Below are 23,854 nucleotides of genomic sequence, written 5' to 3'. Positions count from 1 at the left end.
GGGGGGGGGGGGTTTGTGCGGTTTTTGTCTTGTTTTGGTTTTGTTTAGGGAAATAGAAGAACCGAAGTTAAAACTTTAAAAGCTTTAGGAAGGTGGCAAATAGGAAATCCAACACCACTGGTTTTGGTTACATAGTTTCAAGCGAGCTCTTGCTGTGCATGTGTAAAGATACTGATTCCAGCTTCCTATAATTGTCTTTACCAATATTAGCATCTGTTTAGCGAAATAAGGATAGAAATAGATGATTTTTTTTTTTAATATGTAAATTGTTTCCATTAAACTAGTTTTTCCGCTAACTGGTTTGTTCGGTAGGGTGTTTTTACCTCTTCCCCTCTCCTTTCAGAATGAATTTTGTAAGGGTGTTGGTTTGGGTTCCTTTTTTTTTTTTAATTTTTTTTTTTTTCTTTTACCCGGAGAGTTCCCAGCTGGCAACAGCTCTCTACCTTCCACAAAACTTGAAAGGCTGATGTCCCTTGCAGGAAATGAATGAGTCGATAACATCTGACACCAGTGACCAGTCCAGTGACCCCAACCTTAATTCCACTAATACTGGAGGCCTGAAAATCTCAGTAAAGACACACTGCAAATCCTACCCCCCTCCATTTTACAAAATCTGGACTTATTTTGCAACCTAAAAAACCCTTTGCAACCAATATATATACATTCATTTATTTACGTGGTTTTGTAGTCTTTTATTTATTCATCGAAGAACATATAGTGAATTTTCACTGAAATTTGCTAACAAGACATTCTGTCCATTTAATGAACTCAATCAACTCGTTTGTGTCTGTTTAGCCAATATTATACCCTCTAAGGATTTTTTTTATACATATACCGAATATCGGTAAATAAATCAATCTTTAAAGTAAGGATTTTCAAACTTGATTAAAAGGGTATTTTCTGTCTTTTCGAGGGGAGGGGCAGAGGGATCTTGTACTTTTATTAATGTGCCATTCTGCCACAAGGTATCTAGTCTTGAGCAGTTCAAGTAAGAGGTGTGAGGATTGTTTTCTTCCGGTAACCTTAATTTCTTGTTCATAACTGAGGTTTCACGTGTATTAAAATCTTGTACTTTTATTAGTTATTATATATCGTCGAGGTCATAAGATCCAGGCATATAACATTACTGGAGATTTAATATTGTAAAATAATCGCTATTGTAAGGGAGAAAATGAGGTTATGAGCCAATAGCAGTGGTATGTTGCACGAATGCGTAAGGCAGGTCAGTGTAGGAAGTCGACCTCACTGTTGAAATAACCTATAGGAAATTTACGGTTGAAGACTGCAAAGGAATTTCAGGATTTAAAGCTTCTGCTCCACTTGCCAGGGTGCTTGTATTTGTACACTCTTGCCCACCCTCGCCTCTCTCTTGCAAACGCTCACTCGGAGCCTCCACCTTGGTGTTTCACACAGAAATGAGGCGCTAGCAGGGGAATTGACGCTTTCCTGAAAGGCAACAAAAGGAGTAAACAGGCCCATGGGGGCAAAGGCGTTCCCCTTAATTGGGCAGACTGATCGACGCCACTTCCCAAACAACAGCAAGTGCTTTGCAAATGCATAAGCCCCGCGCATTCAGGTTCTGCACGGATCAGTTTGTTGCCTTGGCTTTTGTTTGTGTGTCCTTGGGATAAGAGAGGATGCTGGGGGGAGGAGGGGGGAGGTTAAAAAGAAAGTCAGAGTCCAGGTTTTTACAAGGTATCGGCAACGTTTAAAGCGCGGACGCGCACGCACGCACACACACACATATAAATATATATATACATACGTACACTGCAAGGAAAGACAGGTTAATGCGAGTAGGTGGTGTTGAGGACAAAATGCTTTCATCTGTACCTTTACACTAAAGGACATGGGCAGATGGAAAATAAAACTAATTCTCCCCTAATTGTTTGTTTTTCACGTCTATAAAATATTATTTTAAAAGCGTTTGGCCGTACAGCAGCGGGAAGGGCTGGAGGGCAGGGCCATAGCTGTGTACCTGTGAGCGCGGAAGGGGAGTGCCTTTCCAAAGGGGCTGTTACCGAGCCCGTTACACACCACACATTTCTTCTCCGAATTGGATCCCCCCTCCCGCTGGCAGTGAAGACTTAAAACAGCACTCCCCGGTCACTGTTATTTCTCCCCTCTTTGTCCTCTTACCCCGAGGCTTTTTTTTTTCTTTTTTCTTTTTTTTTTTTCTTTTTTTCTTTTTTATTTTTTCCGCCCTCCAGTAAATCCCTCTCTCTGTCAGTCCTCTCCCAACTGCTGATTGAGGTTCACTCCAATTCTCGGCTTGAAAACTGGGCTCTTATTTAGGAAGTCATTAATCACATCCCCTCCCCCGGAAAGAGATGGCGGAGAAACCTGTTAAGTACAATTCCTCGCCCCATCCCCCCTCCAGAAATGTTGTGAAACGCTAGATCTCCGCACATTCTGGGGCATATTAAGGTGATATCGCGTTTCCGGCGCGCTTTTAATTTGAATGCGAAATTAGTAACGATCCAGTAGCGCATCTGCCCGCATTGTGCGCAGGGGGTGCCACAGATGCATCCCGGCGCTCGCCGTCCGCGTCTGCACACACGTGTGTGTCCTTGTCCGTGTTTGCACACACGTGTGTGCCCTTGTCCGTGTTTGCACACACGTGTGTGCCCTGTCCGCGTCTGCACACACGTGTGTGTCCTTGTCCGTGTTTGCACACGCGTGTGTGCCCTGTCCGCGTCTGCACACACGTGTCCCCTGTCCCTTTCTGCACACACACGTGTGTCCCCTGTCTGTGTGTCCGTGTCTGCACACGTGTGTCCCCTGTCCGTGTGTCCGTGTTTGCACACACGTGTGTCCCCTGTCCATGTGTCCGTGTTTGCACACACGTGTGTCCCCTGTCCGTGTGTCCGTGTCTGCACACGTGTGTCCCCTGTCCAGGCGCACGTCGCCTTCGTGCGCGTACGCGGAGCCCGCCTGCGGTGGGCACAGATAGCCCCATAATCTCCTCCGCACGGCCGCCCCTGCGTGCAGCTGTTGTTCAGTGGGCTGTATCTGGAAACACACGGATCTTCCGACGGATTTCTGCATGCACGGGAGGGCAGAAACCCCAGAATAATACGTCATCTCGATTTCCCGTAAAGAAGCGTGCAGATTAGCTGTCCGAAAAGGAAAGGGGGGGGGGGGAAGCGCCGTGTTGGAAATTTCTTGTTCATTCATAAATTATTTTGGTGTGTCAGGCTACTTGAAATGGCGATTGGCTGCTCCTGCCTCCTGCCAACCCCTTAAGGATCCGATGCGAAATTAGTAGCGAGAAAGCATGTAATTGACCGAGTCACGTGTGCGCAGGGGGCCAGAAACGGAGCGAGAGAGACGGGGAAAAATCAAAAGAGGGAAAGCACATTAGACCATGCGAGCTAAATTTGCGATCGTTCAAAATCAGGATGTTAGATTAATGCAGAAGACCACTTCGATCCACAGGGAAAGTTTTCATCTCACGAGTTTGGAGCAGAGGGCCCGTGGGGCAACATGGCCGAAGGTTAATTTTCTTTTTCTATTGTTTTACTATGATTTTCGCTCGCTCGCTCGCTCTCTCCCCCCTCTCCCCCCTCCCCCCACCCCTTTTTAACCCAACTATGCATTACCCTTTTTTAGCAGCTCGCGCAAGGGGGCTTTCTCCAAACCCATTGTTACCCAGCTCAGAAACTGTTCCGTACCGCCCACACCGATTCACAACTTGAAAAGCTTTCAGGGGGCTATTGTTTGAATTGTTCCTGTTTGATTAAGCACAGTTGCAGTGGTGGGATGAGAAAACGGCCGTACACCTGTCCCAACTTTAATCGAAAGTTTATTCCAAGGAGGGATGGATACACGTTGGAAAATAGTGGTTTCGGCGCTGCATGTGCAATAACCAGTTGTGCAATCTACCCAATTTTGCTTATTCTCTCTCCTCCACCCCTCCTCGGTCGGCCTCCCCCCTCGCCCCCCCGGTCCTGCGCCTTGTGAGGAGAGACTAATTGGGCTGAGAATTTCTGTTGAGAAATGGGATCGGTCTTAAACCAGCAATATTCAAGTAAAGTATCGCGTTCTGTGCTGTAATGTGGCTGAAAGATGGAGTTAAATGGAAAAATACACGTATGTACAGAAACGTGGGCTGCCCTGAGCTCAGAGAGGGAGAGCCTCCGTGCGCAGTGTTTCCTCTCTGTAACCTCCGGTGATTTTATTTTTTTACGTATTTTTGGGAGAAGACTGTTCATTTTAGGAATTAGGAAAAATACGCACTTTTCACTGTTTGTTTTTTGATTTTGTTTTGTTCGCCCCCTTTTTTCTTTTTTTCTTTTTTTTTTTTTTTTTTTTTTTTCCCCTGTTCCGTTTGTAGTAACCCCTTTATACAGCGGCAGAAGGATGTTACCAGAATTTAACTCTGCTTTGCATCTTGTCCCTCTCTTCCTNCCCCGCCTTTCCCTCTTCCTCAGCAGGGGCGAGTAAAGGTGGAGACGAACCCGGGAAGTTGCCGGAGCAGGAAGAAGAAGAGGAATCCCAGGTTTTGCACGGAACCGGCCATTGCAAATGGTTCAATGTGAGAATGGGATTCGGGTTCATCTCCATGAGCAACCGAGAGGGAAGCCCCTTGGAGTCTCCAGTTGATGTCTTTGTACACCAAGTAAGACCCGTTTTTGTGTTCCATCTCAGCCTGCCACATTTGGTTGAGCTCAGTGGGACTCCGGTTTTATGTGAAGAGAAGTAACCTATTTTTTCTAGGTATTTAAGTACATCTGTAGTTAAAGAGTTGCCTTAGGTAGTGGTTTTGTTGGCAGTGTACAATTTGAGTAAATAAGGTCGTTAGATTGTGCTTAGTCTCTGTGGCTGGTGATTTGTGCAAAGGTATAATGTCTCTTCGTATCTTCCTCCTTGCTTAGAAAAGTCTCCTGTGGTTTTTATTTATTTTCAAATGTCACACTTTTTAACAAGGTTTATCATTTGTCACCAGACTGATCAGGAGCAGGTATGCCTTTCCTTGAAGACTGTTTAAAATTAAGCTGGGAAAAGGATAAATAAATGTCCGGCTTCATTCAGATAGCATTTGAGTACAGTTCTAAACGGTTTACTTGTAAACCTCGAATTACTTTTTAAAAGCTCATCTGAGATTAGTTAGTGAAATTAAGACATAATTATAGTGTTATTTTGCAGTAATTTAGACCTGAGAGTGTCCCTGTGGTGATACTCTGAAGTGTGTATGTGGTTTGGTTGGTTGATTTTTAATTATTCCTTTCTGGGGAGGAAAAAAAAAAAAGGCAATGATTAAGTATTCAGACCAAAAGCAGTGTCTCTGTAAGGCTGTTGGGGAGACAAGGGGTATATGGTCCATGGTTTTAATTTTAAGCACAGTAGCATGGATGGTTTTGTGTTTTGAACATGAAAACGGGTATGAATGCCTTCATGTAAAAGAGTTACAGATGCAAAATAGGTACAGAATAATACGGGAACTTTTTTTGAGATCTGTACTGTGGTTTGTGAAGAAGACCTTCCTGGTCCTTCTGTAAGTCTCCAATTGCAACAATGCTATTTTGAATTTCACCCATCTCCTCTGATGAGATCTTCCTCAGAGAAGAGAGGTATCAATCAGGTAAAGAGACCATTTTGGGGTTGGCTAGGGCCATGTTAGGGAGGCAGAAAGCATCTTTTTTACGTGCTTGTCCGTTTTCTATGACGTTTGCAATGACGGTGAAGGGGGTGTTCCATGATCATATAGTGACTCCCTTTTAATGTTGCGTTTGGTGGCCCGGTTTCATTCTTGCAGTAACTTTATCGGGCTTTTTTAAGTCATACACCTTTGATTAGGTCAGTAAAAAGGTGGCTGGAACTTCTAAAGAAACTGCTGCTGTGGCCTGTGCTTTGCAGTGCAGGGTGGGGTGTATTTCTGGTCTGGCTGCCTTACATGTGCCCTTGCACCTAAGGGCCTGCACTTCAGTATAGCTGCTTGCATTTGAAATTAAGTACAAAGAGTAGAAGCCAGTAGTGAACTCACTAAATTCCTACACTTCCTGCTTTGTGCTGGCATATAAGCTGCCCCCTCTTTGCTGCTGCTTTTTCTCATTAGAATTGAATGAATGAAACACTTATCAAAGAAGGAGCAGTCTTCCTCCTTTTCCCGTTTTCTTCCCTTCTTTGTATCTTAAGTCACAAAGTTGGTCTTTACAGTTTTATAAATTTACTTTAAAGATAAAACCCCCTCTTTCTTAATGTAATTTTGTGTTAATGTATGTAATTTTTTTGCTTCTTGAATAGTAGAAGACAAATACTTGAAACGTAGCAGTGCTGTAATAAAAAACACATTTGGAAACAAAGATATTCTTAGAGCTGTGGAAATAGAGAAGTATTGAACTGCGTGATAACCTGATACATTTAAGTAATACTAGACAAGGTTTTCAGTTTCATAATGGAAAGTAGTCATAGAAAATAATAAAGTAGTAGTAAATTTTGGGGTCTCTATTGGGTTGTGTCCCCTAAAGGAGAGGAAGAGAAGGAAATGTTAGACAAGTTTGTTTATTACATTTTAATAATCTACAACTTATCCATACCCTTGGGTTTCTGAGACAATCACAATGTAAAATGCAGTGAAAAATACCATGTTTCATTGCATGGTAACTGTGTGCCTCAGTCATTTTGAGTTTACTTTGAGAAACATCTTATTTAGAGAAGTTGTTGGTATTCTGCAATGAATTGCTCTTGCAGCAAAGAAAGTATGTTTTTCATAATTTTCATTCTGATGAAATCTAAGGTGTATGTATATAAACTTCATGGTGGCGTGAATCTTCTTTCCATCAGTTTTCTGTGTAACAGGGAGAACTACTAACTATTGTGTTTCAGAGTACATTTGAGATAATTGATATTTCTATATACAAAACTTTGTTAGCTAACTAGCTGACCAGTACTAGCAGTAGCAGCCAGAGCATAAAAATGTCTTTAAATCTTTAAATGTTATTTAACACTGCTGCTTGTACAACAGAGCCTGTTGCCTGAGCAGTGATTGGACCCTATTCCTATTAGTTTCATTAATTTGAAAAAAAAAGTCACGTGAAGGGTCCTTTTCAAGGCAAAGATGTTTATTAATCTGTTGAAACAAAATACTACTGTTCAAAACTGCTTTAAGAATACTTTGTCATTTAAGTGTGTCCAGGTAGTGTTGCATGCTCATTCTGCAGTGTTTGTAGCTACTAGTATAATTTTATAGAATTAGACAGTCTGATCAGGGGAGAGAAGCTTCTAGTTTACTTAGTCAAAGTCTTATCAAAATTAGCGTGAGTCCTGCAACAGTATTTTTACTTTCTTACCTTACCCTTTTTTGGTAAGGCTATGCCCAGTTTATGAGATCTTGCTATGAGCAAAAATTTACTGTATGTCAAGACAAAATTCCTGTAATAGTTTAAGCTCATTATAGCTGGACTTTTGAGCTTGCAGTAAATAATTTTGCTTTCTTCTTGGAGTTTCCCCTTAGCTATGTGTGGATTATAGTTATATTTTTCTAAAGTCAGTGGTTTGCTAATTGTATATATCGATATTTTTTAGAGGACCGTGCTTTTGTTTGGACTTTTCTTCCCCTTCACCCAATGGAAGTCCTGTTCACAAAACAGCTGCAGTATTGAGTTTTTAACCCTGCCTTTTAAGTCCCTCCTTTGGTGTTAATCATTTTGATTGATCTTCTCTGAACTACCTTCAGACTGTTGTTACCCTTCTAGTAATGAGGTACCTAGAGCTGGATGCATTATTTAAGGTAGAAACACGTCAGCCATTATATATGTGCATCTGTGTGTCGACAGTGTAATTTGGTACACTTACACACGTCCACAGTCTTCTCCTTTTTAGCTCTATTCTGATATAGCTTATATCTTTAAGTCATGTGTTTGAGTCATTCAGGGTCATATAAAAATTATGGGTCCTAAAAACAGTTTGATTTTTTTGAACAGAAGCCATGCTCAGTGCAACAATGTACCAAGTCAATGTTTGTTTCTTCTGGAAAAAAAAATAAAAATGGAAGAGTAGCAATGATAGTACTTTGTAACATTTTTAAATCCAAGGAATGTGCACCTTTCTGAATTTAGCTCAATATTGTCATATGTACTCTTTATAAGTTACCATGGAATGAATAATACAGCTTGTTTCTCTTTTGTGATGTGAATTCTGGACCTAGTTATGTGTGAGTGTCTCTTACTAAATTTTAGAGAAGATCTACTTGTCAAAGGGTAAAGCAGGCTGGAGAGGTGAAGTGAGGGAAACCTTTTGTGGTACACATGAATAAAGGTCTTTAGTGCAAAGAACACAGAAGAACTGAAGTTCTCATAGAATCACAGAAGGATGACTTTTGTTAAAGGTTTTTTGCACATTCAGAATTAGACACAACTTCAATATGTACTGCTTCTTTTGGATGTTGACAGTAAGGCAAAAATTCTGTATATTCTTTTTCGCACTTTCGTACAGACTAAGTTAGGAACAAGTCTATTTTCCTTTGCTTAGTGTGAAGAGCAGATGTTAAAGATGATAATGAGCTATAGGGTGCTGGATGTAAACAGATGCAATTAAATGTGTGTTTGTGAGTATCGAGGGTTAAAAATTTATGTGTTTCTCAGTAAGGTGTTTTTTCAGGATGGGATGGATTGTTCAGTTTAGATGGAGTTTGTTGGAACCTTGTTGGCTCTGTAATCCAAAATTCTTACCACAATAAGGGATTGATAAAAGATTTCTGAACTGGGACCTTGAACACAATCACTCTTTGGGATCCTCTTTTATGAGAGGGGGAGAGGAAGGAAGGGAGGAGCAGCATGTAGGAGCTGGTATATTTTGTCTTCTCATTAAAAGGAGTATAGTTGGCTTGAAATTTTTCGCTTTCATCTGAACTTTCTTACTGTAACTACAAAGTTTGATAAAAATGGAAAACACCCTTTTTTCTTGCATTGAGTCCTTTTGCACTGCACTATCATTTGTGTATTATAAAGATTGTTCTTACTGTTTTAAGTACCTATAACAAAAGAAGGAGGAAAAATTACTGAAACTATTTTGACTGTAAACAGAAGAATAAATGGAAAATGAGACATACAGGCAGCATCTGAACAGTCTTTTCCCTTAATGTGACCAATTGTCCTTTTCAGTGATGAATCAGATGCCTGTTCTTTGAATTCCTAGTTTTTAGGCACAGTTGAACTACATTTCTGTGACAAAGTAGGGCATGGCATGATACACTCAATGCAGACTGTGATACTGTGAGCGCACATTATCCTGTGCTTTTTCAAGGATGCATTCATTCTTTCACCTAGCATACCTTTCTCATTTTTGTTTTATTGGGAGCCTTTAAAAATTACTTAAATGCTCAGGGTAACTGAAGTCCTGGGCAAGCAAATGGGATCAGTATTTCATTGTTCCTTATGTTTAATATGACATAGGAATGCCTGTTTGGAGTACAGAAGTTCCCATGCAGAGAATGCTGTTACAGACTTGTCGTTTTTGACTTCTGCTGGGGGCCAGGCAAACCCAGTCCTAATCAAAACAAAAGTGGCTAGCAGGATTTAGGGAGGGAGGCTGAGGAAGGAAGCCAACAGGGAGTAAATGTGTGTCTGCGGTGAGCATGTGTGTGGAAGATCCGGCAGGGATCAGACTCGGGTGTCAAAGTCTGCTCAGCAGCCTCGGCGCGTGTAGCATCCGTAACGGGCTGGAGCGGCCGGAGACCCGGAGCCAAGCTTTGGCACTCACCAGCTGTGCTGCAGCATGCAGAGAAATGATGGGGACCACTGATTGTGGTGTGGAGTGCTACAGCATTGGGATTTTTTGTTGTTTTTTTGGGCTTTTTTTATTTTACTTTTAAAAAATTTGTTTTCACTACTAATTAGTGTATAAGTTAGCATAGTGTATGGACGCATAGATAGCAAAATACTTCACTGACAGCTTGATGGTTTAAGATGGTTGTCTGACTTGTAATTTGGTTATTTGCATTATGCAGCCACCATCTTCTTAACCTTCCATATTTCATCTATTCATGTGTAACACCAGTGCTGTAGTAAATTCTTACTAGTAAACCTATATAGTATTTAAGTGAATGGCAGCACCATTAAACTTACGTGGTGTTTGCTCAGATCAGACTTCACTGAAGAGTGTTAAACCTTGCGTGTTGACGAGTAGAAATCACAAGTGGCCCAAAGGCAGAGGGCTGCACTGGGACAGCTTTGTCTTAAGAGGTATTTCTCTCTTTGGCAGAGCAGTAAGTGCACCCTTTCCCAAGCATGCTATCCTCCTTTTTTCCAAGACTGAGGAAGTTGTGCACAGGGGTTGGGATACTGGAAGGAAGAGGATATTTTGTCTGGGGCACAAACATAAGATATCAAAGCAGATATATGAACCAAAGCTAAAAGGAAATGAATTGTCAAATTGGGAAAAATGTTGTTATTGTTGCTTGTTCTGGTTTGTAACTGCATTTCCGAGGTAGTAGGTACATTTAGAACCATCCAGAGTTTTGTTTCACAAAGTATACTGCCATGTAAATATTGTTTAATTAATCTTCCTTAAGTAACCCATTCCAGTAAAGGACTGCCATATTTCCCTGCTAATTATCAACAGAAGCAAAATTAGGCCCACCAGTTTCTACAAAGGTGTGTAAAAGTGACTGTAAAAGTGTCATTTAAGAATGAAACTAGGAACTAGAGAGTAAAGAACATTTATGATGCTTTTAAAAATCAACACAAATAAATAAGGACATACTGGTTAAATTTTTAATTCCCTGTACGTAGGAGTGCTTTTTTTGGCTTTTTTAAAATCAGCTGAAGGTAACCAGGACTGCTAGAGAGGTATTATGTGATGCTTGGATCTTTTTAAAGGACAGCTCTTCAGGACAGATTTGAACAGGCTTTAGCCTGATGGATATCACCGGTGAAAGCAGTGAATCCTTAAATTGCTTTTACATCAGCAGAGTATCACTAAACACCTCCTCATGGAAGGTGGGGAAGTGCTTCTGATTGCTTAAGCCTATTCAGTTGAAGAAACTGGTATCCATGCTTTTCCTCAGATTAGTCTGGCTGGTTCTGATTTAAAATGGAGGGGGGGCTACCTACTTGGGAGATGACTAAAGAAAATTCCAGATCCTCACTGGAGAGAGGGCTTGGCTGCTTGTGGAGCAGCTGTGCACCTTGCTGCAAGCTTCACAGTTTGCTGTATGACGGAAAACTGGCACCGAATTTGATTTTTTCCAAACATGCAAAACTGTAACATGCAACAGTTCAGCAGCTGCTCTGCATACAGCCAAATAAGGCCTTGCAGTAGAAGTGTGGGGTGAATAAGTTCAGGTTTAAACTCCTACAGCCACCCTTCTTGGTGGGACTCCTATGGAGATGACTTGACTTTTACATTTGGCAGCAGTGCTGCTGCCTCAGAAAGTTTCAAGAGCTTCTGTAGCACTCTTAGCGTTGGGCTAGGACCCTATTGTGCTTGTGGGTGCTTGTGGGGCTGCATTGCAAACTCAGCTGGGGAAGTGTTCGGGTTTGTATTGGATTTTTGTATCATTTTTCATAGCAGGGAATCCCCCTGATCCCCAGAAATAAGGGTGGGCAGCGTTGGCACGATGGAAGGGTGGCCAAGGGTGCAAGCAGGCAGAAGCCAGGGTGTGGTGAAGGTATTGGAAGAAAGAGCTGGAAGCTACTGTCACAGAAATGTGATGAATGAAACTTCAGTCTCATGGTGCAAAGTAGTAGAGTTCTCCTGTTACTACCTTCAGCTAGGGATGGAGAGACAACAAAAGTGAAAATGACTTTTCAAGGAAAAGGGCATTTGAGGGTGTTGGCATGAGTACAAGCATCTGAGCTCTCTTTGGAAGTGAAATGTTTCAGGAATCTTTGTGTCACACTTCAGTCTTCCAGTTTCTTTTTCTTGTTTAGTGATTCAAGTTCAGTGGTAGCACTGTAATGTGTTGATTGCAGTTATCAAAAAGCGCTATTTATAAGGCAGACAAAAAATAGCAAAATTTTGATTAATATAAATAATATGTGGTCCTTTTCTTCTACAAAACAGAAGTAAGTGTATTTACAGGGCATGTTCTTAATAATTTGGATAGATCTTTTTAGCAGATAGGTGAGGTCTTTGTGAAGTTAGTTGATAATCTGGAAAGTACAGCCCCTTAATTGTTCCATATGTATGGAATTTCAACTTTGAAAATTAAATGCATCAAACCATTTGAGATTATTTGTATGAGAGTTTGTAGAATATTCTTATTCTATTATCAGTGCAGGAGCCAAGAAAATCGCACAGTTTCTATTCCAAAATTCTGGTGCTAGAATTGCATTTTTTGGAAGGAGGAAGGCTGAAAAGTTTGGATTCATTTTTTACCACCATAAGTTAATATTTTCACTGGCTAAAATTGTTTAACACAATCAAGTAAAATCTGAGTAAAGGCATATGTAATTAATTTTGAGTGTATCAATTTATCTACAAAATCAAAGTAATATTTCATGTCTATAACAGATCTTGTGCACATCAGAAAACACTAATGCTGTTACTACATTCATAAATGTGTAATTTATCTGTAATCCTCATCAATTTAACTGATAGTGGCTTTCCCATCAAAGATAATCTGTTCCCAGAGAGGCCTTCTTTTAATTAGTCATGCTAATTTATAGGTATGCAGTGCTGAGAGAATTTCTTTTTCTTGACTGTTTTTATTATAGTGCCACATGAGGCTACTTTTAACGTTTGTGTTACAACTTTCTGTTTATGGTCATATAAATACATGGACCAAAATAAACCCTGGTCTGAAACTAAGAGTAAAAGTGATACTTTAAGGAGACCAGAATAAGCATAACTTTGTATTTTTTTCACAGTACAGGTGTCTTTAAAATCCCTTGATTGTGCACATGTGCTATAATTAAAAAAATATTTTATTTCATTTTACAACTGTGTTTTGCAAGGTAGTAATCAAAATCTTGGTTAGTTTTATGAGCCATTTGTAATAATACAATCTTAGGGGAAATAAGGGGGTTTAAAAAGCCTCTGCTGACCTTGTGTAGTAATTTCTAATATTATTAGACTCACTGTACTGGAAATACTGGAAATATATAAAAGTAGTAGTATCAAACATACCTAATAGACCCAAGCTGACTTCTCTAGTTGCTGGATTAGACCCCTAACTCCATCTTGTATTTAAAATACGTATTGTTATCTCACCCAGTTTAATTACCTGGTCTAAGACATGCAGACTATACATTCTGAGAATCAGCTATTTTTGGCACTGAAGTGGAATAATATCCAAAAATTATTCACGAACTTGTTTGCTGCCCTCTTCCCCAGATATTAAACACAATCATACATCAAGTGAATGGAAATTTGAGAACTGTTTCAACAGCAAACAAAACCTCTCCCTTAATGCAATAAAATGACATCCCTTCCCTTCCTATTGATTACAGACGTGGTGGGCCAAATTCTGCTCAGCATTCTCACAGGAAGTGGTCCTACTGACCTGTGAAACTTAGAAATGGATGTTAAGACTCTTCCATTAATGTTTTTGCTGAAACTATGTAGTTCACAGGCTTTAATTTCATAGGCCATAAATGTGCATTTTGTGCTCAAAAACAATCTGAGCTGTTCCCTGTACAGCACCTAAGATGCAGGGTAGTAAAAAGGGTTTGGGTCACTGTTGCTTAATTAAAAGTTGACTAAAAGTGATGCAACTTGTCACGTTCGTGCATATATACTGTGTTATATACATAATTTGTATATACTTTTCACAATATGCTACTTTTTTTCCTACTGTTGGAAGTGAATGTAGTCCCCCCTTGCAGTGGAAGTGCCTTTGGGGTGTTGAGCAGTTACCGAGTCCTGTGCAGGGCCTTTCATTTCTGGCAGGGCTGATGGGATGCAGTAGGTGTTGGGAAGTTTTTTTACAAACCTTGTAACTTGCAGTATTGCATGTCTGTGTAGACGAGGGCGAGGATGGGAGTCCTACTGGCTGGATCCTTCAGGATCTGTCTTCTTCCCAGGCCCTGGTGTTAGAGATGGAGAGATGCTGCTCAGAGACAAGGGAGAGCACTGGCTGCTGGGGAGGAGGACGCAGCTGAACCTTCTGCTCAGACAGGAGCAGGTGGACAGTTTCACAGATCTGTAGGCATAGTGTACAGTCCTCAAATATTTCTAAATGCAGTTGCTCAAACAGTTTCCATTTCACCACCTTGCTCAACGGGTCTCCACTGCTGTGCATACATTCTGATTTGGCTGCACCAAATCTGCTTTGTTTGCCTTCTTTGTTGTTTGATTTTGGAGGTTTGTGTGCCTCTGTGGGTGTTAATTAAAGAAAGCACATTACATTTGTAATAACTGTTTTACATGAGTCAAAATCACATTTGTTCAGTGTTTTCATGTAGCATCTTTTGCAGAAACTGTTTATTGGGAAATTTAGGGTAGAAGTGCATCCTGTAAGGAATGCATGCTTTCTTGTGTAGGGGGTCTGTGTGGCTCTAAAACACAGGCTGATCTTAGGACATCCTGTTTGTTGTGTGTGATTCTGGTTTAGAAACTACTGCAACCTGGGGAAAAACAAAAAAGAAAAAAAAAAAGGAAAAAAAAAAGATAAAATAATTTTCATAAGTGTGTTTAATTGGCTTCAGGAATTAGTGATAATTGTTAAAGACAGACATTACTTGAGGGTGATTGATCTGGATGTGAAGCAGATGCATTAATAAACAAAGAAACCCTTCATTTCTGATACTGTAGAGAACTTTACATGTCACCATTGACTTTATACCACTTGTCACAAAGAGAGGACTGTGGGATTGAACTGTAGAGGATAAGAGAGCAAAAGATTTTAGAGGTGCATTGTTAAGATGAAAACGATAGTCAAGATTTTTAGGCAGAAATATAGTACATCTGAAGATAAAATTTTTGCTTAGACTTGCAGGAATAGGATTTTGTTAGTGTTAGTTCCTGCTTTTTCGAACACTTAATGGAGTGGTAATTACCGCATCTTTCACTAAGGAGTGCTTAATTATCCTGGACTATAGTCTATTATCTACACTAAGAAAGTAGGTTATCAGATTCTCCTCCTAGCAATGCCTTCTCTTCCTCAAGAATTAAAAAAGAAGTTTACAATATTCCGAAATACAATCTGTTAGATTTGAAAATGTTCAAAATTATATAAATTCAAGACACTGATTGGGAAGATTCCTTTAAATTTGATCTTTACTTACATTGTCTTTAATAGAAATTACTAAAGACTTTTATAAAAAATAAAAATGCAAATTCCATTTTATATGTATTTACATTTAGTAACAACATTTTTCAAGAACGCAGATGCTTTTAAAATTAATCTAAAGTCTGCTTTGAGCAACATCTCTTTATGTTTAATAATGCAATTGGTAGATCCAGATTCCCTGGAGAATTTTCACATTAATCTTCATTAATTTATTTTAGTTAAGCAATTACATATTTATTTTTTTTTTCAAATGGCAGATTAATTTCTTTTTGTAGTATAGTTTCTTTTGACTGACAATAATCATCAGTAGTTTATTGGGAAATGATAGCCCATTCCATGCTTGTGTGGGTTTATTGTTAATCTTCACACAGTACTTCTTCCTTGGATGATCATTCTTTAACTGGTGACATTTGTAAATGGACTAAGATTAGGCTGCTGAAGTGGCTACAGTTTGGAGCATTTGGTGAAAAATGAATTATTTTTAGTGTTCATTATTAGCTAGTATAATCAATGTTTAAGGTTTTCTGTGTTCCACATATTACTATCTTTTTAATTGGAATCAATATATTTTTTTTAATTATATATAAAACACTACTATGTTTTCATACTTTTAATTTGATTTCCTTTTATCTGAATGTGTATTACAAGGGAACTAAGCCAGCATTGACCACCACAGGTGTCATGAAATGCAGCTATAGTATATTATAGAGTGAGCTAATGGCATAAAACAGTTGATTTTGTTGCAGTATTTCTGTTTTTAGAATGATAAATATAATCTGTTTGTTAAATTCTTAAAAACTGGTGAACTTTAGCTTAGTTTTTGCTTTCTCCCTCCTGATGTGCATTTTGCAAGTACAGGATGTTTTATCTACATTTCAAGGACCAAATGTTACTAAGAAATGAAGCGTTGTGCCAGGTGAAGTCAGTGAAATAGTTGTCAAGGAATTTCAGTGTATATGTACAGTTTGTCTCAAGGATTTTTTTTTCTCATGGTTTCATTTGGGAGCTTAGACACTTAAACCAGAAAAGAAGCTTGATTAAATAAATGAATTTGTGTGTATAAATTATCATTCAGTGGACTTGTTTTTTACTGTCTTTGTGACAGCTTTTCAATGTATAAAATGCCCCCAAAACTAATTATATAACAGTATTATTTGTATGAACTTACCATACACGAATGTTCATCTGAATTTCTTGCAGCACTTTCAGCAGGACCTTCATTAATTTAATGTAGCTGTGCCACTTTGTGGATAAGTTTGAAATCCCTGGCATGTCATGTCTGAAGGAGGACTTGGCAGATAATTATTTATTAAGAGTATGTAAGAAAATAAAAATGTGTACTGATGTACTATTTTCTCCACTGAAGTGAACATGTAGAAAATTTAGTACAGTTTTTTTTGTTACTGTTTAATTCCAGCAATATAACAAAGTTAATCTGAATTTGTATGTCTTATGAGCACATTGTTCTGGGCACACTAACATCTCACTGCCAGATTTTTAAAGACGATGGAAAAAACGGTAAATTGCTTCCTTTTAATAAATCTTTATGGAAGTAAATTATCAAACAATAAGGGATATGCTAAATATAGAGGAAAGACATTAATCCTTTCTTCCTTTAATAATTGGTTTCTTGAAAAATACTGATTACATTATTGTAATGTAATTTTTACACATTTACTAAACAAAATACTTTTGTGTCAAAAGCAGCTGTTAAGACTTTGAAATGTCAAGTTTCCATTAATTTGACAAATTTTACCAAAAGCTTTCTGGTAGCAATGTTGCTGTTAAAACTGTTTCTATTGAAAAGCTGCATTCAAGCATTAAGGAATGATATCAGAAAAATTCATTTAGAAATTATGCAAAAAAACCCCACAGTGAAATATTCATTATTAATAGATGCTAATACAGGAAATACAAGATCCCCGAGATATCTACATACAAGCCTTGTTGTCATCTTCTGCAGCATTCCTGCGTGTTTCAGGAAACAGGTTTAACAATGTAGGTCAGTTTGGACTCTGCTGCGCGGAGGAATGGCAGAGAGCGATGCACACTTTAACCGCGGGTTTTATATTTGCCGGCTCCCTTCTGGAGCAGCGCAGCGGCGTCTGAAAGGGGCCAAAGGAAAAGATTCTGGGCCTTAATTTTTCTGCTGGCTGGCAAGATTTGCCAGTCAGCTGTTGACTTCTCCGCTGCTCCGCAGCTGGCGCGGGTGGCCGAGACCCTGCGGTGTGGCGAGGGACGAAACTGCTTTTTCCTTCTGGCATGGATGCGGTGTTTATCGTGCGGATTGCTGCAGGCGGGGCAGGGTGCTTCTGCTGCTGCAGGAGCTTTCTGGGGCTGCTCTGGCCGCGGAGGCACCGTGGGATGGAGCTGAGAGTTTGGGTGGGCAGGGGGTGCTCCGGTGCCACGGCGGCGCCGAGGAGGGGCCGGGGCCTCCTTTGCGGCGCCCCCCGCTCCCCTCCCCGGCCCGGCTGCGGCGGGAGCGGCAGGAATTTGCCCCCTCCCGGCTCAGGTTGCAAGCCCCGACCGAACCGGGGAAGCGAGGGTCAGGGCTATTCATTGCCTATCGCTTCCTCGGGCCATTTATAACCCGGTCCTCCCCGGGCAGCTGACTGTGGTCCAAGGAAGTGATTGATATGAGAGATTCAAAGATTTTATTGCTCTCGAAATACGGTTTAAACGTTCGCTTTGTTTGTTTTATTAAAAAACCCAAAAAACGCAAAACTAATTTGGTGGGCGATGCAGAACTGGAAGTGCTGGTTAATATCGTTTGAGGATGGAAATAATGATAGACCAAAACTGTGTGAAGGGCAGCACTGCTGGAACTAATGGGTTTAGTGCTGCGTGTGCCCCATCTCCCCAGGAGTAACACACAGCCATGCCCTCCACTGGAGTGCTGGCATGGGGCAAGCAGGGACAATCACAGCTCCCCGTGCCGAAGGACCAGAATCACAGAGGAGTCTGAGTTGGAAGGGATCCACAAGGATCGAGTCCAACTTTTAGCCTGGCACAGGACATCCCCCAGAGTCATGCCATGTGCCCGAGAGCCTTGTTCAAACACTTCCTGAGCTGTGCCAGGCTTGGTGCTGTGACCACTGTCCTGGGGAGCCTGTTCCAGTGCCCAACCACCCTCTGGAGGAAGAAGCTTTTTCTAATACCCAACCTAAATCTCCCCTGCCTTAACTTCAGGCCATTCCATCAGGTCCTGTCCCTGATTGCCAGAGGGAAGAGATCAGTGCTGCCAATCTCTGGATCAGGGATGGGTATTATTACATCAGCCATGGCCAGTCTGCCATCAGCCATGGGGCACGCCGATACACGGGCAATGTGGATAAAAGCACCGTGAAACAAACACTTTTCCCTGGAGCTTTGCCAGCCTTTGTGGCAGTTCTGTCCCTCCCGGGGTGTGGAAGAAGATGAGCTGGGGTTCAGTGAGCCCCCACACCCTGCACTGCTCTGCCCAGCCCCAGGAGGTGCTGCACACCAAGAGGGCAGCAGGGCAGACAGCAAAAGCAACTTTATAAAGAAATGTGGCCTCCCTTTAAGGTACCGATTGTTTGCTTCATTGGTGCTCGGAGGAAGAACTAAACTCGGGTAGGCACAGAATCACAGAGTATTCTGAGCCAGAAGGGACACACAGGTGTCGAGTCCAGCTCTTCAGTGAATGGCCCATACAGGGATCAAACCCACAGCCTTTGGTTTTATCATCACCCTGCTCTGGTCAACTCAGCAAAGATGGAAAAAAATTGGGCACATCTCAGTTTTCCATGACTTCTCGGGCTTGCCCTCCTAATGATCTAGCAAATCATACTACTAAATAGCACACCACCTTGAAGCAGTCATATTTACAGAAGTATTTGAAAGGGAATACATTTTTAATAACATTACTCTTCTTGAATTGTTAGAACTTTTCAGTGGTGTTTTACCTCATATCTTACAATTTCTTTTTAACTTCTGAGTGCTGTAATGTGACAAGACAGAACTTTTGAGAACTATTCAGGAGAATTATCTGCTTTTGTTTATTTGGAAGGACAGCAAAGACCTTCATGCTAAAAAGTCTTTCAACAAGATTAATGGTTGCTGGATTCCAGTCTTGCAAACACTTTTTCTTTAAAGTAAGACCTGTTCATATAAATAAAGGTTTCAAGAATAGGACCTTAAATATGTAGCTTTTATAATGAAGTGGTCTTCTGCTTTAATCTGTCCTTGGGTGAAGTTCCACATGGATTTGATGGGGTATTTTTACCTTGTGTTATGACTATAGCTTAAATACTTAAAATAAATAAATAAATTGATTGTCTATAGAATTTTTTTTCTTATAAAAAACTCAAAAAGTAGTGCATATACATACTTCATGTACTATAGATGAAATATATTTCTTCAGAACAATAATTTTTCTCTAATGGGAATAAAGTTAAGCAGTCTTTCCCAACGCAGGTCACAATATGTTGGTTTTTTGGTCTCTGTGGGTGAGTTGTGCAATGCTTTTACAAGTTTTCTGGCTGTAGTTTATATCAGCATAATTAAAACCAGTATTTTTTTACATTCCTAAATATAAAATATACTTCCAGGCTGTCAGCAGTGTTTAATGATTCACCCCTCTGGGACAGTCTCTCCTAAGGGATGAGTTTGGTGTAATGATACACTCGACTATGATACATTTACTGTGTATTGACTATGATACATTTATGTCAGTTGCTCCTTCCTCCCCGTCAGCATCCCGCTTGCTGGAATCTCATGGTTTTTTCTGATAACGTTTTTTACTTGCAAACGATTTTTTTGGATGTGTGTGTGTTATGAAAGGAGTTTTTACAGACAACCCTAAGCTTGCTTTGGTTGTTTCAAAATAGTACAGGGATTAAAGGCTGCTTTACTTTTATTGCTGCCATCAAATAGGTGGCAAATGCTTTTTGAAAGTGTTTTTCAAGCAGAAGTATTTAATGTTTCCAGTAAAAAATGGAAAACAAACAAAAGATGTTTGTTTTCTGTAGTTTTAATCCATCCATGTGTGCCTTATATTTACATTTTTCAGCTAAACATGGGGTTGTTTTACAAAATATACAGTTTTTTAAATATACATGCTAGATCATTGCAATATTTAAGTCATGTTTTATATGAAGCTAGCTACTTATTTTAACCTTTTGATGTAAAATTCTTTGTCTGTTTTTTAACGTTAATGTTACATATTGCTTTTACAATGCTAAATGGGAGAAATGCTTTTCACAAATCTCAAACCTTGGAGAGCCCAGTAACTGTCATTCCATACACCAGTGCATAATTACATTTGGTTGATAGACATTAAACTATTCACTGCCGTTGCTGTGAGCTCCTGAATTATTCTGCATGGTTATTTTTAAATTAAGCAAGCATCTCTATTAATCTTGAAGAAGAAATTGTTTGCTGAGGATATGATCCATGATCCATGCTTTTGCGATTGTTTGGTTAAACTTCTTTTTTTGTTGCTGTTTTTGTGCTGGCTTGTTTGGTTTGGGTTTTGTTTTTTGTTTTTTCTTCTCTTGGATGAAATCCTTGCTTGTTACAACCCTGCAGTTTCATTACTGCCTTAAGCCACGTAACTGTAGACTTCTGCTAGAAGAGGCAATCCTTCCCACCACCCCTTCCTCCACCCTGGCCTCATGTTCCCACCCGGACTCCCGTGTCAATTCCACTGCTTTTTAGCTGCAGGAGTTACAGTACTTGCTCCTTAAGCTGAAAAACAGTAATTTATTCTCTGTGTTTTGCTTTCATTAGTATCATGAAACTCACAGGATTTTGGCTTTGCTGCATGAAAAATTGAGCTAACTTGAGGAAAGCAGCAGAGGCATGTGGTGTGAGGAAATGCAGAATACACCATTCCATTTGGTATCAGCACAGTGGTGGAGTGTAATTTTTGAGGAACTGAGCCAAAAGAAAATGGGAGGTCTTGTTCCCCAAAATTCTTGATGCTCTCATAGATTTAACATGCTAGCAAGGAGAAAATTGGCAGAGCAAGACTTTGCACAACTGTATCTCATGGAGCTGCCACTTCTGTTGGTGTGTGCTCACCATGCCTGCACTTTGCATTGGTGCCAGACTTGGGCTGGCATTTGTTTCCTCAGAAAGAGATGTTGAGAGTCCAGTCCTGCAAATAGTGGATGTGTCTGTGTCTGTAACTTCTAAAAAAATAGGGTGAGTTTCCTGTTGGCAACATTTAATTTGTGACTGCCTTTCTGGTGTGTAACTAGCAGGTATAACTGAGCTGTCTGCTTTACTTTTCCTTAATAGTACAGGAGGATCACGTTAAGTTCCTTGGAAGTGTCTCCATGATTTGAACTTTCTTAGTAGACTCAATGAAATGTTTATTAACTGATCTCAGTGGCTATTTCAGCTAAGGTTCAGCCATCAATAGCTTCTCTCCCGATATCCAAACTGCTTCAAAGCAAGCTGTAGCAGTAATTTTCATTTTTCTTGTAAGGACATTTTAAAAATATTTTCACTGAAATAAACTTCTGGATTGTCCTGAATGAGATTACAAATGTTTTTAAAGAAATACTCCTCGTGTGCATGCACGTGCTTGCCATTCATGGTGTAAGTTCAGCTCTGGAAAGCACTGTGCCACACTTACAAGGGCACTTGGATTTCACTGGATTTGGCTGCTGATGAGTGAAGTCTGGAACTGAGCTCTGTGCAGGACTCCATTGTGTGACAAGTTGCAGGGTGCGTCCTCAATTTGTCTGAGAGCAAGTGGGACTGAGTTCTGTTTGTACAGGGACACGAAAATTATGCCAGGTGCTGCGTAAAGAGCCTTTATTTAGGTACATATATTCTCTATTATATGTGTGTGTTTTATATATATATATATGTATTTTCTGTCAAAGTGAGTGGCCTCAGGCAGCTGGGATGGGCAGCGTAGGAGCTGTTTTTAATTGAGAAAAATGAATGTCCTGACATTTTGGGAAATATTTCTCTTATACAGAGAGAGATTGCCACTGATGAATGGAGTCTGTCCAGTAGCAAATCTCTGTGTAATCGCATTTGATCAGGATGCTGACAATGAGGTTGTCTTTCATCTATAAAATTTCAGATGGTTTGAATTTGTAGCTGCTTTTCTTTTAACTGCATCTAGGTATTTATTTTAGAAAGAAAAACTGCTAAACTAAAAAAATTCTGTTCAAGTGCGGCGTGTAACTGAGAAGATCATTACATTTTTCAGTCACCTTCATTTATTGCGTGGATTAAAGGTTGATTAAAGTAATTTGGCACTTTCTCTTGCAGACTATCATCTGTGCTTTGTGCACTATTACATGTGCCATCTAAGCTGATCACAAGTTGCCTTAATATAAGGCTGACAAAAGTAGGTATAGACGTTTCTGGTGCACAGATAAGAATCAGGAGAATGTCAATATTGAGCATATTGTAACAAATTAAATTATTTGGCAAATGATTCTAGCAAAGAGTGAGCTAAGTGAACAAAATACCATTTATTTTTATTTTTGTAGGTTGTTCTTTGAACCATTATTGATTTCCAAATTTCAGATAGTTATAATAAGTTACAACACTGACATGAAAAGTAAGCATTTTTTATTTTTTTTTCCCCAGGGCTTGGGGGAGGGTATGTTGCAAACAAATGGAAAATTTAATGTAAGAAAAAATTAGCTGTGCAGGAGAAAACATTTATAGGAGGAGAATCATTTGGGAAAGTAATATTTGAAAAACTACTATGAAACGTAAAATTATTTTCCATTTAAAATAATTTGCATAGCACAGATATTTTTTTTAATAAAATGAAACAATGTCTACCTTTTCTGAGCAAACATAAAGAAATCACTAAGTGCAAAAGGAAGTTGTATAAACTTATTTTCTGTCCCATCAGCTTAGCATTTGTAAGTCAGCCTTTTACAATAAAATCTAAATTTCTTTACAAATAGGATATAATCCACAAAAAATAAATAACTTCCGAACTGTTGCTGGAAATTTGTGAAGGTTGGCCAAGGAAGAGCTTTTCTTTAATACCTTTTTTTTTTTTAAGTTCTCAGTAATGATAAGGACATGGTATTTCATGAGGGCTAAGACAAATGCTGTTGTATGCTGTAGGCATTTCTGCTGGCTTTCCTTCATGTCCTGCGGGTGCCCCTCCTCCATTTTGTTTTCCTTTTTCACAAGTTTTCTGGTTGTGCTCTCTCTTGACCTCACTGTGTGAGCTTGTAGCCACACAGGACACGGGCAAGATCAGAAAACACTACTGTTGGATTAAAACAAGAGCGCACAAGTCAGGAAAGAGCCTGCAAATGCAGCAAAAGGAAAGTGCAGGTCTGCAGATTTTTTCTATTAAACAATGGAGTAGTCTTAGAACAGGGCTTGAGTTTTGTACAGATTGTTTGACATTTAATTTTGAAAGATAGCACAGCTATTTGTGAAAAATCCCTAAATAGATTTCGTTAAGGGCTGTTTTTTCTCTTGTGACTTGTTATTACAATTCAGAAAAGACTAGAGAAATAAGAATAAGCACTCTCAGTCTAAAAAGACAAGCAAGCATCAAATAGAAGGATTATTTTCTTTATAGTTTTTTGCATTGCAAACAAGTTTCCCCAAGATAAACCTTTGAAAACCATGTGACACAATTTAAATATTATTTTTTCCTTGCAAAATAATGCTTTTTATTTATTCCTAAGATATGACATCTCTGATCTGTGTATAAAT

The 23,854-nt window shown here is 39.7% G+C and overlaps 1 protein-coding gene across 4 annotated transcripts in view; it reads left to right on the top strand.

Annotated features, from left to right (window-relative positions):
• LIN28B (lin-28 homolog B) overlaps positions 1 to 23,854 on the top strand; it is an 89,392-nt gene that overhangs the window by 3,435 nt on the left and 62,103 nt on the right. The window contains exons 1-2 of one of the 4 annotated variants that reach the window (XM_015623266.3): positions 3,177 to 3,496; positions 4,437 to 4,621. In XM_015623266.3, the coding sequence (XP_015478752.1) occupies positions 3,487 to 3,496; positions 4,437 to 4,621 (195 nt within the window). In that variant the 5' untranslated portion in view covers positions 3,177 to 3,486. Of the gene's footprint in view, positions 1 to 3,176; positions 3,497 to 4,433; positions 4,622 to 23,854 lie in introns of those variants that run through there. The other 3 variants (XM_015623265.3, XM_015623264.2, XM_015623262.2) reach the window with 3 other exon arrangements.

The sequence above is a fragment of the Parus major genome, chromosome 3 (genome assembly GCF_001522545.3).
Source record: "Parus major isolate Abel chromosome 3, Parus_major1.1, whole genome shotgun sequence".
Classification (NCBI taxonomy): Eukaryota; Metazoa; Chordata; class Aves; order Passeriformes; family Paridae; genus Parus; species Parus major.
This window is presented reverse-complemented; position numbering and strand designations above follow the sequence as displayed.